The following is a 14,120-nucleotide window of genomic DNA, read 5'->3' as shown; positions in this document are numbered from 1 at the left end:
CTCTTCTGTCCAAACTCACAGGGGGGTCTTCTGGAATTAGTGCCCAGCCAGCCTCAGTGGTACATGCTCTCCCTCTGTATGGTTCCTGTCAGAGCCAGGTTTCAGGGCGATCTGTGCTGGGTTACTGGCATGCTCAGAGGATTTATTAATGAACATTTTCTCATTCTGCAGGAAGAGGAGAAGTCTGTGAAAAAGAAGAGCAAACACAAGAAGGGCAAAGAGAAGGAGGAGAGCAAAGAGGAGAAAGACAAAAAGAAAAAGAAGAAGAGGAGCAAGGAGAAGAACAATGAGATAGATGAACTGGAGGCTTTTCTTGGAGGAGGAGGAGCCAGCATGAGCAAGCCACGAGGAGGTGGGGACTACGAGGAGCTGTAGGCTGCCCACATTTACATGCAGCGGACTCTTCTGTTGTGGCTGTCTTCATCTTTCTGTACAAGTCACACCAGGATGGGTGCAGATGTGTAAAGCTTTTCGCCGTATATTCACTCAAAACAGAGCTGGCAGAACAAAAGCTTTACATCTGCATTGCTGTTCTGGTGGGTTCGTTACACAGAGAAAATCCAGCTGAGATGTGTGTGAGTAAGGGGAAGGTTCAGAGCATGGTTCTCAGGCCCATTTTCAGGCTGTGATTTCTCCTTCCAGAGATGCCCCTTCGGGTTGCTGGCAGGGTGTAGGAGGTGAAGGGGACCTCTTCCAGTTCCACCCCTGCTATATGCCACTCCTGCACACCTGAAGCTCCTGTCTTGTTAAGAGGACTACAACAAACCATGCTGCATGAATGTATCGTGCTCGCCTGTCTCAAGTCTTTAACTTTTTATCCTCCCTATTTTTTAATGAGAAAGGTGTATTGGCCATTGCTCCAATCAGCAGTTGATGCTTTAAATCGAGCAGATCGTGTTATGGTACAGCAGCTGCAGGACCAGAGTGAAAGAGAGTGCATGTGATTTTGGAGTCCTTTGAAAGGGACCTTTCTGCACAGCAGCTTAATTAGCACTCACTGGTGCTGCTGTTGGAATTCATGAAACCCCATTGATTTCCGTGGCCCCAGTGTCTCAGACACTACATGTAAGCTGCTATGCAGTTTGGGAAAACAATGCAAAGTGCAAAGCAAACCTGAAAAAGAAAGAGGAAAAAATCAGTGCTTTTCTGCAATTCCCACCCTTAAATTTGCATACAGTAGAATCCCCTCCTTTCGGTACCTCTCAGGGACATGACTCTCATGAAATGAAGATACCCAGAGCTTCAGGACTGTCTACAGAGCAGCGTTAGCATGGCAAGGCATTTGCTTCTCAGGCAATTTACAGTCACGCTTTAAAGCACCGGCTGCCTCTCTGCACTGAGAGGCACAGCAGCTGTAGCTCTGACAGCCTTTCCCAGTCGAACCAGTCGGTATTGCAGAGCCCCCCAGTGTGCTGCCCTTCCCTGCCCCAAGCAGAGAGCTCCCTCCTGCCCCATAAGTTGGGGGAGCCGTTTGATTTTTTGCTTTGAACATGGACCCATGGATTAGTGCCTCCTCAGTAGCATGGGTTGCAGCTGGGTGGGCACTGCAGAGCAGCCTTCACATTTCTGCATCTCAGCAAGCTGCTACTGTGTTTGATGGAGCTTGTCAGTTCTCCACATTCCCTTCTCTTTTGGTTCTGTTGTCCCTTCTGCAGCTCCCTGCATGTGCTGTGCATTACATTGCCCCATTGCACCTTGGTTGATTTGAGGTTTGGTTTTGTTCTTCCTCTCCCATTTTTGTTGTAAACTATCAACCATGATATCCAAGTGGGGATTTCCTGCTGCATCCTCATAAGGCAAGGCATTCTTTTGATTCCTTGTCCGCTTCGGAGCTGTTTAGATTAGGCCAATTAGCAGCTCTATTTTTTCCCCCTAGGCCCCAAAATACTCGTGTAACCGTTTCCTTACAAAAATAACTGGGTTTTTCTGCATGAACAGCATATTGTTCAGGTCTGTTTTCCTTTAGCACTTGCTAATTCTCTGAGCATTACTGCATTTCTTGTGACACTGTAGGGAAATTGCATGGGACAGTTCAACCTTTGCACGTGTGGGGAGGAATGCTGGCGGGGATGCAGCCATTCTGTGGGAGAAGGCAGGCGGGCATCAGAGCTTCAGCTGCCTGCATTCCTGAAAGCGCTTCTGTTCTGTAAAGGTTTCGGGTCATGTTCCATTCTGCATCGAAGAATCTGGTACAATCCATTCTGACTATAAAGCTCTGTTGTACAACTGCCTCTGTACATCATCTTCTCTGCTGCTCGTATGTCTGCCTGGGCTCGTGAGCTGTGTGTTCCTCCAGGACTGTTTCACAGGATGGTTCTGTTGCATTCTCAGACGTGGAGGAAATGGGCACTGAATTAAAAAATCACTGAGAAAAAGTTGAACTGAAAAACCATGAGCTTTTCCCCCAAAATGAAGGGAAGCTCCTGAGGGAGCTGCTGTTGCACACAGCGTTGGGGGAAGGCAGTGCTGTGCAGCTCCACCTCCTGTGAGTGCAGCTTGGGGGGCAGCAGAAGGCAGTGCAGGCACTGTGTTCCTCTTGGCACGAGTTTCTCTCTCACCTGGGCCAGATTTGACAGCCAGCAGGAGCAGAGCTGCTCCCTGCAGCTTGGGCTCATTGTCAGCATAGGGAGCTGAGACAACACCAAGCAAAGATGAGTCACTGTGTTCTTAAATCCTCTTTTAAAAGAGAAGCAGAGGCAGGAGCTCTCTTTACTTACATTAGAGCCCAGGGAGGGGATGTGACATGCCTTGGCTTTGGGAGCAAGGCCAGAGCCATCCCTCCTCCTGATGTTGGGAAAGTGGAAGGGAACAGGAGCAAAAAGGCACTTTTTAGACTTCCGCTTCTCCCTTTTTCAAGAAATGCTGAACTAGTTGGGTTACAGTGTGAGATGTAATCCAGTGCTGGCACTCATGAGTGAAGGGAGAAAGAAATAGGCCTTATCTGAGTTGGTCTTACCCATACCCAGCCTTTGGAATAAGCTAAATATAAGAATTGTGTGTACGTCCCTGTCACTGCAGGGAAGCTTCTGCAGGATCACACTGATGAACATAGTCCTCTGAGCATCTCTAGAGGTACCAGTGAATTTGCTTTGGGGTTTGTATTAAAAAAGAAAAAGAGAGACCTTGAGGCTGAAGAGCTTGCACTTGCAGCTCAGTGCTGGCTGGAGCTGCGTGTCTTACAGTGTCTCGGTTGGTACTGAGGAGGGAGAAATGCAAATCCATCACTGCCTCTGTGGCCTGCTGCTGCAGAGGGCCAGCTTCAAGCAGGGGGGCAGCTGGTATAGCTGCTGCTCTGAGGTGTGGGTGGGAGCTGCGTGCCCCGCATTTATTTTGGGGAGCATTCGTTGCCACCCTCCTCTCTGGGTGGGAAGGCACAGCAGGACAGTCAGCAGCTCCTGTAGCTGTTGGCAGTCCCTTTGTGCGATTTGATGCAGCTGTTGTGATGGGACCAAAGTGGAGTCGTACTCTGAGAGCAGGCAGATGTGTGTCAGTTTCTGCCCTGTGTGCCAGCACCACTGCAGCCAGTGCTGCCTGCAGCCCACAGCTCAGCTGCAGCCGCGTGGCCTCGAGTGTGGCTTCTCCCTGTGCTACACCCAACCCTGCAGTCCTGGGCAAAGCCAGTGTGCCTGCATGGCCCGAGTCTTAGCACAGGTGGCCAGCCCTGCTTGACAAAGCTCTCGCTGGTGTTAATCTGTTGGTGGCTGTCACAGAACTCATCCCTGCGAGAGAACCAACCTGCTTAGTGCTGCTGCTGAGCTGAAGGACTGGCTCAATACCTCACCTGTGCTTTGCTCCATCTCCTTGCCAAAATACCAGGTAGAAAAATAGCACAGGACAGACGGACTGGTCCTGGCAGTTCCCATGCCTGCAGACCAGCTCTGCTACCAGCATCCTTGCAGGAAACTGTACTCCTGCCTCTGGGCTGAGGAGCTGTCTGATAATTGCTGTCCACATTTATTCTTGGCCAATTTATGCTCATTTGTTCCTTTGCCAGCACTGCTGTTTGGGTGCTGCTGCCCCAGCCCTGCGTGGCAGTGCTATGCGTGCCATCCTTGCTGTGCTTTCAGCCGGCCTTGGCACCGCTTCTGCTTTGAGTTCATCTTTCTGAGGCTGTGCCAGTCCAGATGAGGTTGTGCCAGGGCTCGTACTTAATGCTTCCCATGTAATACATCTCCTGCAGCATCCTGGGGTGGTGCTGGCCTCATTCACAGCTGTACCTTGCTGCAGGCTCGCAGGTGGCACTTCGTCATTCCCCAAGAGTTATGAAAAGGGCCAGTTGTGAGGAGTGCAGCATTGCCACACTTCAGGGCGCTCAGTTTCACTCTATTTCTCCTGTTCTTGTAAGGTTGTAAGATTTTCCCTTGGCTTGCCAAGGCCTGAGGTGGGAATTTGCTTCCTTCCCCCCAGCAGTGAGTGTGAAATGGTCATTGAAGCTCGGGTGCTGCCTGCAGTGGGGCACTGTTCCTCGCCAGCCCCTGCTGCTCGCCCAACCCTCTGCGCTGCCCCCGAGCTCACCAGTGCGCGGTTCTGGGGAAATCCCGCAATAGGATGGGCTTAGGGACCGGTTGCTGTAACCTAGCAACAGCCTCCATCCCGGTATAATGTAATTAATCCAGAGTTGGCTCCTTCTGCTGCTTAAAGACACCTGGACACGTGGCTGAGCCTTTTTAACTTGCGGTTTTGCCTCCAAAGCCATCCTCCTGCACCGCAGGCTGCAGATGTGTGCCGGCCACAGTCAGTGCCCCGCAGCTGCTGAGCGCAGAGCTCAGACCCAGCGCTGCACTCAGCCGCACCTCGGCCCAAGGAGCGCTGCGGGGCCGCTGGCTGATGCCCGGGTTGGAGCGGCGTGGAGGAGGCCAGGACGGCGTTCCGGGTTCAGCCGGAGCTGTTATCTGTGCGCACGTCTGCCCGAATCGCGGCTCCCGGAGCATCCCGGGGCGATGCGAGTGGCTCGGCGAGACCTCCGGAGAAACATGGGCCACGAAAGGTGCAGACGAGCCGCCGGAGCGGAACGCAGCCCCGGAGCGATGGTTTTCTCTTTGGTCCCGCTCCGCAGAGCACCCGGCAGCGGTGCTGAGCCGGCAGCGCCACGGGCTCGGGCATCGGGGAACGGATGTGCTGAAATAAAGGCAGCGGTGCGGGGTTGAGCCCAGCGGGGCCGCGGCCGTAGCACAAACCCCGCCGCACCGCTGATCCGAGAGCTTCCGCAGCGTGAGGCGGCCGTGCACCCTGACCAACCCCGCTGGAGTCGTTGCGCCCCGCGTCCCCGTTCCGTCACCCCGCGGCACGATCGCGGTGACAGCGGCTGCGGCCCCGCGCCGCGCTCACGGCTCTGCCGCTCCCCATCACCGCCCCCGCCCCGAGCGCTGCCCGCACCCGTCCCGCGGCCGTGCGGTGCCGCTCCCACTGCCACGGGCAGTCCCCAACCCTCGGGGGCGGTTCGTGCCGCCTCCTCCCGGGGGTGCGAAGGCAGCCCTTAGGGGTGGCTCGGCCCCAAACCCGCGTGACGTGTGCTGGGTTTCGTCCCTCTGCGGCAGCCGCAGGGCGCTTCCCCGGCGCCAGGACGGATCCCGCATCGTTCGGGCGGCTTCCGCGGATTTCGCTTCGCTTCGTGCCCGGCTCCCAGCCGCGCTGCCCGGAGCTCTGCCCCCCGCCCCGTGCCCGTGCTGAGTCCGTGCGAGCGCCGCCCGAGCAATGCGCTGAGCCGCGTCGGGACTCGGCGCTGGCGTGGGGCCGGCAGCAGACGGGGAGCAGATGGAGCAGCGCGACGGGGTCGGGGGCGGCCGAAACGAGTGCTGCGTCCCGCAGGGAGGAAAATGGAAGCGCCGAGGTGGGGGCCGAGCACCGGGCACTCCGGGGGCTGCCCGTGGCGAGATGGGGCTGTGAGATCCTCGCCCGCACTGCGCTCCCGGGGCTCAGCGCCAGCAGCTCTGCGCGGCAGCCCGGGGACACGGAGTCGCTGCGTCCGCGTCGTCACGGCGCGTCCCGGGGGGGCGGGGGAGAACCGGTGGGGGCCGGGCTGGAGCCGAACGGAGCCGAACCGGGGCCGGGCGGGGAGCGGGAGGCGGTGTCGGGGGTGGTGGCCCGGTCCGGCCCGGCCCGGCCCCGGCTGGTAACTCCGCCTGCTGTATTTATGAGAAAACAAGCGGCGGCAGAGCCGGGTGGCCGCGGTAGAGCGCCGTGCCGTGCCGTGCCGCACCGTATCGGGCGGAGCCGGGCCGAGCCGGGCCGGGCCATGGGCACCGGGGCGGCAGCGGGCCGAGCCTAGCGCGGCGGCGGCGGGGATGCATTGGGGTCCGCCGGGGCGGCGGGCGCGGAGCAGGTAAGGGGGAATGGGGTGGGTGGTCGGGGCCTTCTGCACCCCCGGGACCCCGGCAGGGCATCCCCCTGCGGCTCCCCCGGGCCATTCCCACCAATCCCATCGCATCTCTTCCATTGCATCCCCGCTATGCTTCCTCCATTCCGCACATCTCCATCCCTTCCCCCCATAGCCCAGCGCCCTGCCCTCCTCGTCCCATCTTATCTCCGGCGCCCTCTCAGGCCATCCCCATCCCATCCCCATCCCCATCTTCATTCTCATCTCATCACCATCCCATCCCACTCCCGTGCCTCCATCACCGCGCCGCAGTGCCATCTGTCCCCGGGCCCGGCTCAGCACCCGGCGCGGCCCAGCGGGCCCAGTGTCACCCGGCGCCGGTGCGCAGTGCGGAGCCACCGCCCCGGGACCAGCAGCTCTGCTTTCCCCGGCTGCGTCCCCTCGCCCCGCCGGGCACTGCATTCCGGGCAGGTAATGGGGACTGCGGGGGGCTGCGGGGGTGACAGCGGGCCTGGCGATGTCACCCGGCACTGTGCCCCGCTGGAGCAGGCTGCCCCATCTGTGTCCATCTGCGGGAGCCCCTCGGGGCGGGGAGCCCCAAGCACCGGCCCTAAAAAGGAGAAGGGGTCGGGGCACACAGGGGGAATGCATCGGCGCGACCTTGCACGGAGCACCCAGGCCTGGGCTGCAAGTGCAGCGGGCGCAGTTCACTGGCCACGCATGCAGCATGCCTTGCACAGTGCAGGAGGCGCGCACACGCAGGATGCCCGAGGCCACAGGGCCGTGCAGTGGCAGCCAGCTCAGTGCAGCGCAGTGGCAGCATGATTGTGCTGTGAGTGCGGTGCTGCAGCAGCAGCGTGCTCGGTGCGGTGCGTGTAGGCAGCGTGCTGGCGGTACAGGCGGGGGCTGTGCTGGCAGCACACCCTAAGCAGCACTCCCAGGGTGTTCTGTGTGATGGGCACAGGGATGTAGCAATGCCCATGGGCCGGCAGCGTGCCTGGGGCGGCGTGCAGCTGAGCCGGGTGGGTCGAAGGGCAATACTCAGTGCTGAGCCCACCGTGGGCACGGGACAGGCTGGGGGCAGAGCAGGTTGGGGGCAGCGGCACCGCACAGCCCTCGTGCCGCCTGCCCTCGTGCCACGTGCAGGGAGCGACCCAATTCTCGGAGCCTCCCCAGGGCCCCTCCTGCAGCCCGGGGTCTCTGCTGGCCCCAAATGCCCTCGTGCCGCTCCTTGCACGCTGCTGGGAAGGCACTGCTGGCTCCCTCGGTGCTGTGTGGGATCACAGCTGTGGGCAGAGTGCTGCTGGCACACGTAAGGCAGAGGTGTCCCCAAGAAGCAGAGGTGTGAGGGGCTGTGATAAACCACAGGGGCCCTCTCCGGGAGAGGGTGCAGTGGGATGCAGGTGGTGGGTTTGCTGTGTCCCCAGAGGGTGCCATGGGACCCATACAAGCTCCATCTGCAGCCCTGAAACGCTGCCAGCTGATGGCGGCATCCTCCGGGGGATACAGGAGGAACCCAGGGGCTGGGGGCAGAACGGGGCTGCTAGCACCTACCAGCGGGAGGCAGGAGAGTGGGTGGGAGCAAAATCCTCCCCCTGTAGAGGGGACGTGGTGCTCGGGACCCGTGGGCAGTGGGAGTGTGGCAGTGCACCTGCCCGCCCTGAGGCACACAGACACAGTCCCCACATACTGCTCGCTCTTCTCAAGGCTCAGGCCACTCCTGGGGGCCCTGCTGAGTTCTGTCTGAGCACCCAAATGGGGCTGCTGTGTCACACCGGTGTCCGTCCCACCATGGACAGCCACAGCAGGACCATCCCTGCTGTGCCCCAGATGCGCAGTGGATGCCCATGTGGGTGCTCCCCGTGCACTGCTGCAGAGCCCCCCCAGCGCCCTGCCGCGCAGCCTCCCCACGCACCCACGCCATCCTCGCAGAGGAGGAATAATTTGGGGAAACCATGGCAACCCAGGGATGCACCACGCTGTCCCTGGGTTCCCCTGGCAGCGCGACCTCGCACAGCTCAGCAGGTGGTGTGGTGTCCGTGTGATGCAGAGCCCACACCCCTGGAGCTCTCTGTGCCCCGTGGCCCCAGCAGCCACCTGCTCTCATGGCCAGGACCCTCAACACACCTCTTTTATTTTGCAGCGCTGGGATGGAGCCGCCGCGGTGCCCTCGGCCAGCTCAGCCCACCTGCCCCATCCCTGCTGCTGCTGAACCAGGTAGGACCCTGGCCAATGAGCCACGGTTCCCTGCCTGTGAGCAGCGCGATGCCGTGGGGATGGGCTGCCCGGTGCCACTGCTGGCATTGCTGTGCAGGGGTGCTGCCCTCCTGTGCCCACAGGTGCTCCCAAAGGCACCTCCTGACCTTTCCAGACTGGCACCAAGCACTCCCTGGCCACCAGGCTCCCTATTCTCTTGGGCAGAGGTCCCTGCTGCCTCCCACTGCATTCCTACCTTCACCCCTTCCCCAGCACCTGTGTCCACCCCCAGTCCCCAGCTTCAGGACAAGACAGGGCTTCATCCAGATGGGAAATGAGGGCTACAAGACCCCCTGCCACATCCATGCAAAGTCAACACTACACCTTGCCAAATAAAGTCTGTTCCTTTTCTCCCTGAAATGCATTCCCTGTGGTCTGGTCCTCTGCTTCTGTTTAAAACAAAATGCATTCTGACTCCCTTTGCAATGCACATTTTTGTCTCCTGCAGCAGCCTGCACAGCCCCATGCTCCCAGGCCCCCAGCCAGGTGGTCCATATCCTGAGTGTTAGGGCTGGGCAGTCGTACCCACAAGCAGACTGGGCTGTGTGCGCTCAGTGCTGACTGCAGACCGCAGCTGTTCCCCACAGGCACTTTCACTGAATATGACTGCAGAACCCACCAGGTGCCTGGCTGAGCCACCCTGCTCACCTTGGCATGCCAGCAGCACACAGAATGTCCCCTTGCCACACAACTATCTCACATGCAGCCAGGGGCTCTGCATCCTGCAGTGGTGGCTCTGTGCCCGTCCCTTCACTGACCCCCGTCTTGCTCCTTCAGCCAGTGGCCCCACCAGGGACACCCATCCTGGTGCAGGGCAGCACAGGATGTGGGGGAGGACAAAGCTGGACGGTGCTGAGTGAGCACAGCCTCTCTGGAGCTGGGTCACCTGAGCCACAGGTGGTGAGGAAGTGGCTGAGGAGTTGCTGCTGGCTTCTGGGTGGGGGCAGGGCCACAGCAGCCCTGCTGCCTCTGTGAGCCCTGGGGAGTGCCATGGCTCCGAGCAGCCAGGACTGCTGCCAGTCCAGGGCACTCATGGGCTGTGGGTGTGTAGAGCTTCTCTGCCCACTGCGGGGGTGCCCACATTGCCCATCTTCAAGTGATGCTCCCAGTGGTGCACATGTGGTCCTGGGAGCCCACATGGCTGCTTGGATGGTCACAGTGCACTGCCAGAAACATCCCCACCTGCTACAGAAACTCCCTTGCTGAGTCCCCCGAGCCCTGCTCTGAGCTGCTGATACTGCAGGAGGGTCTGTGTGTCCCAGGCCTCTCCCCAGCAGCTCTGGACAGCAGTTGGTGACCTCCTGCCCTTGGTGAGCAGGCACAGGAGTGCCATGCTGGTACGTTCCCAGCTGTGCCCGCAGGTGCCACGGCATTTGTGTGCCCTCTGGACAGCGAACCTCTCTGAACAGCGTTTCGGTGCTTCCCAGCTGGAGCAGTGTGTTAACAGCAGCGGCAGGGCTGGGGCACCCCCAATCTCCCTGCTCTGAAGAGGTGGCTGAGCCCCCTGAGCCGAGAGTGTGGGGTTTGATCCCATGCCGCCGTGGCCCCGAGCTCCTCGCCGGGATTTAGGGACCTTTCTGTTCTCTTGCAGGGCCAGCTGCCTTCCCCTGAGGCCATCTGAAGGAAGCTGGCAACAGAAGCGTCACTTTTAAGATGACACGAACGGACCCACCTGACATCCTGGTGTCTACGGTGTACCAAGACATAAAGGTGGCCTCCACAGCCCCTGGGGATTCCATTGTCCGCCAGCCCCTGGCGCGATGTGACGCCTCCATGTCCTCCTCCCTGCCCCGCGACCCTCAGCCCTTCAACAAACGCCACTGCCGGAGCTTTGACTTCCTCGAGTCGCTGGACGAGCCGCTGGGCGCTCCTCCGGCCATGGAGCGGCCGTGCCCGCAGCCCGGCAACCCCGAGCCCACCACAGGGCCACCAGGCCGGCGCGTGCCCCCCAAGCCGGACCCGTACGGCGGCAGGGCCCCACCACCGGCCAGGGATGCTCCGCGGGGCGAGCCGAAGCGGCGGGCCCGCTCCAAGAGCACGCCGCGGATGAAGCCCTCCTTCACACCGGTGCCCATCACCGTCTCGGCATCGCCACCCCCAGCCCGGCGTGGACGCGAAGCGCTGCGGGTGGAGCGGGGGCCGCCACGTGCCGAGCCGTCACCGCGCCGCGAGAGCCACGTGCCGCTGCGAGCGTTGGCCAACGAGGTGCACCCCATCAAGCTGCAGCCGCAGCGCAGCAGCGTCAGCCGCATCTCCCCGCTCTGCGTAGGCAGCAACTGCTTCGAGGAGGGGCCGGGCACCAAGGTGGGCGCCAGCCCCCACGTCAAGTGCCGCGTGGACATCAAACCGGACGAGGCGGTGTTGGTGCACACTGCGCGCAGCCTGCGGGCTGCGCAGAGCCGGCCAGAGCCACCACAATGGCCCCGCGCCCCTGGGGCCGCCCGCAGCCTGGCAGTACCGGGGAGCAGGCAGGTGTCCATGTCCCGCACGCCCACCCCCAGCGACTCCTACAGTGGGGACCCCCCGCTCCTGCCCTACCCCGGTGAGTACTTTGAGGCGGATCCACGGGCGCTGGCGTACCAGACGGTGCCGGTGCCGGCCTCACGGGAATTCAGGGAGTACCCCGAGAGGGGCTGCATGACCTTCTCGGCGGCCAGTGTCCCCACCAAGTTCTTCTATGCGGAGGAGCCGGTGCGGTGCCCCAGCCCCGCCATGCCGCTGCGGAGCGCGGGCTACGCCAGCTACCCCTACCCTGTGCGCCACGGCCCCCCACAGCACTTCTACGTGGAGGACCCGGCCAGGGCGGGCGTGCACACTGTGCCACCGCGGACGTTGTACGTGGAGGAGGCGCGGGGTTTCCCCGTGCAGGAGGCGCCCACCCATGCCTTCTACAGAGAGGAGCCTCGCTTCTACACCCCACGCAGCACCCCTGTCAAGGCCCTGTATGCGGAGGATGCCCGGACATACCCAGCACTTGGCTCCTCAGCCAGGGTCTTCTACGCTGAGGACTACGGGAAGTACCGTGAGCGGGAGGTGCTCTCACGAACGTGCCCCCCTCCCCGCAGCACCCAGCCCTTGCACTTCGGTGACTGGTACTGCCCCGAGCAGAGCGCGCTGCCCTACCAGAGCTTGCAGGTGTCACGCTTTGCCCCGCAGCCGGCTGGGCGCGAGGCCATGCTCTCCTCCTGGCACGCCAGCTACAGCACAAACCCACCGCGGCTGGGCCGGGACAGCCAGCACTACTCCAAATCGTGGGATAACATCCTGGCACCCGCAGCACGCAGGGAGGAGGCCCTGCAGCGCGGGCGCAGCTACGAGAACCTGCTCGTCCAGGAGCAGCACCGTGCCTTATCCCCTGACGAGCGCCGGCAGCCAGTGGTGATCAACCTGTCGAGCTCGCCCAAGCGCTACGCTGCCCTGTCCCTGTCGGAGAGCTCCATCCTCGAGCGGGTGCACAGCGACAGCGGCCGTGGCCCCCTGGGCCGTTCCTGGTACGTCACGCCGGAGATCACCATCACTGACAACGATATCCGCGCCGATGGGATGGGCCGCAGTGAGCGGCGCTCGGCCAGCTGGGACGTGCTGGATGCAGGACGGGAGCAGACGCCCTACGCTGCGCCCTACGCCCCGCAGCCCGTCCCCAAGGAGAGTGGCTCAGCGCGCCAGCGCAGCCTGGAGCAGCTGGATGAGCTCATCACCGATCTTGTCATCGACTACAAGCCGGCGCCAGGCCACCGTGCAGGGGACAGAGACAGCCTGGCTGAGCAGCTCAAGAAGCTCCTGAGCAGCAGCGCCCCAGGACCACCTCGGCGGGGTGAGGGGAGGAAGGTTCCCCCCAGCATGCCTGAGAGTTTCCGGCCCACGAAGGAGCAGCCGGGTCCCAGCTCTTTCGGCGGCGCCCCGCGCCCACAGCCCTCCCCGCCAGCCAGCAGCACCTTTGAGAAGCCTCTGGAGAACTGCTCACCTGACCTGAGCGCGGAGGAGGATGACATGATGATGTGCTCCAACGCCAAGTGCCGGCGGACGGAGACCATGTTCAATGCCTGCCTCTACTTCAAGTCGTGCCACAGCTGCTACACATATTACTGCTCCCGGCACTGCCGCCGCGAGGACTGGGACACGCACAAGGAGAGCTGCGTCTACGGCCGCGTGGGCAGCGTCTGCCGCCACGTGCTGCAGTTCTGCCGGGAGAATGCTGAGGTGCACAAGGCCTTCTCGCGCATTGCCAAGGTGGGTTACCTGTCCCGCGGCCGCGGTGTGCTCTTCCTGGGCTTCCCCAACTCGGGCTCAGCTGAGAACTTCCTGCAGTTCGGGCTGGAGAGCCTGCTGATGTCCCCCACCTACCTGTCCCTGCGGGAGCTGGAGAGCTACTCAGACAACCTGGGGGAGTACGCCCGGGAGCTGCGGGAGACCGGCAACCAGTACGACCCCGACGAATGTTTCCTCTTGAATGTAACCGTGGCCGTGGCTCAAAAAGTGCCGGAGAGGCCGTCTCCAAAGGTGCAGGTGCCGACGGTCAGGAAATACGCCAAGGTGGCCTTAGCCTCCTCCAGCCCCGAGAAGAAGATCCCAAAGAAGGAGCGGGATATGGAGACGTTGATCCTGACTCCGCCACCCGGCACGGCGGACATCGACAAGGAGGGCGAGGAGGGCCGCAAGGCGCGGGAGGTTTGCTTCATCAACATCCAGCGGGAGCTGCGCATCCGCGGCGTCTTCCTGCGGCATGAGTTCCCAGCCGTCTACGAGCAGCTCTGCGACTTTGTGGAGAGCAACAAGCGCTTCACCCCCACCACCATTTACCCCATCGACAAAAGGACAGGCAAACAGTTCATGTGCATGATCATGGCTGCCTCCGAGCCCCGCACGCTGGACTGGGTGGCCAGCCCCAACCTCCTGGATGACATCATGTGAAAGTGGCACTCGGACCCCAGCGGCCGCGCGGTCCCTCTGTAGATAGGCGTTTTCCCGGCCGGGCGGTGGGACGGGCACCCTCTGCTCCCCGGGGAGGAGGCCGAGGGGAGTTGGGGGGGGTTACCGGAGCCGCCGGGTGCCGTGGCGCGGTGCAGCAGCATCCCGCGGGTCTCCACGTGCCGCGCCGCAGCACCCCGCACCCCCACCCACACCCGGAGCCCGGCGCGGCGCATCCCCCGGCCGGGACCCACACCCGGCCGGGAGCCGCAGGGCGCTGCTGGGCTACAGCAGGTGCTGCCTGCGGGGCTGCGCGGCTCCGCGGGGCCGGGTGAGAGCGGGGCAGCGTAAGGCCGCTGTGCTGTGCTGTGTCCTGAGCGTGGCACCGTGTGTGAGCCGCGGGCGCGGCGGGGAGGCGGCCGAGAGCCGGGGCAGGCGCAGGGCCGGGGGGGACAGAGCGGGGACAGAGCCCGGCGCCGTGCCGGGCCCTACCTGGAGCAGGGCCCCGCCCACCGTCCGGCACCGCCGCCCCGTTCCGCCGCGGCCGGTGGCAGCTCCGGTACCGCCGCGGGTCTCAGGGCTCGAGGCGCAGCCCGCCGCCCCGCGCCGCGCACAGCAGCCCGCAGCCCCGTCCGCACCG

At 62.4% G+C, this 14,120-nt stretch overlaps 2 protein-coding genes across 10 annotated transcripts in view; both read left to right on the top strand.

Annotated features, from left to right (window-relative positions):
* RABL6 (RAB, member RAS oncogene family like 6) overlaps positions 1-2,230 on the top strand; it is a 52,489-nt gene extending 50,259 nt beyond the window's left edge. For all 6 annotated transcript variants that reach the window (XM_090121436.1, XM_090121435.1, XM_090121434.1 and 3 more), the window contains one exon: positions 172-2,230. In XM_090121436.1, the coding sequence (XP_089977562.1) occupies positions 172-375 (204 nt within the window). In that variant the 3' untranslated portion in view covers positions 376-2,230. The remainder of the gene's footprint in view (positions 1-171) is intronic.
* Positions 2,231-5,335: 3,105 nt separating this feature from the next.
* Positions 5,336-13,668, top strand: AJM1 (apical junction component 1 homolog). Of its 4 annotated transcripts, none has more exons than XM_090121431.1 (3): positions 5,336-5,830; positions 8,460-8,533; positions 10,164-13,668. In XM_090121431.1, exon 3 carries the CDS (start codon positions 10,226-10,228, stop codon positions 13,481-13,483), a length of 3,258 nt encoding a protein of 1,085 aa, XP_089977557.1. In that variant the 5' UTR covers positions 5,336-5,830; positions 8,460-8,533; positions 10,164-10,225; the 3' UTR covers positions 13,484-13,668. The 4 variants fall into 4 exon arrangements, with proteins under 4 accessions (XP_089977557.1, XP_089977555.1, XP_089977558.1 ...); XM_090121429.1 differs by lacking the exon at positions 5,336-5,830 and adding an exon at positions 5,837-6,322; XM_090121433.1 differs by lacking the exon at positions 5,336-5,830 and having other exon boundaries at positions 6,329-8,533; positions 10,164-12,802; positions 12,881-13,668.
* Positions 13,669-14,120: the final 452 nt, after the last annotated feature.

The sequence above is a fragment of the Phasianus colchicus genome, chromosome 19 (assembly GCF_987193195.1).
Source record: "Phasianus colchicus chromosome 19, bPhaCol1.hap1.1, whole genome shotgun sequence".
Classification (NCBI taxonomy): domain Eukaryota; kingdom Metazoa; phylum Chordata; class Aves; order Galliformes; family Phasianidae; genus Phasianus; species Phasianus colchicus.
This window is presented reverse-complemented; position numbering and strand designations above follow the sequence as displayed.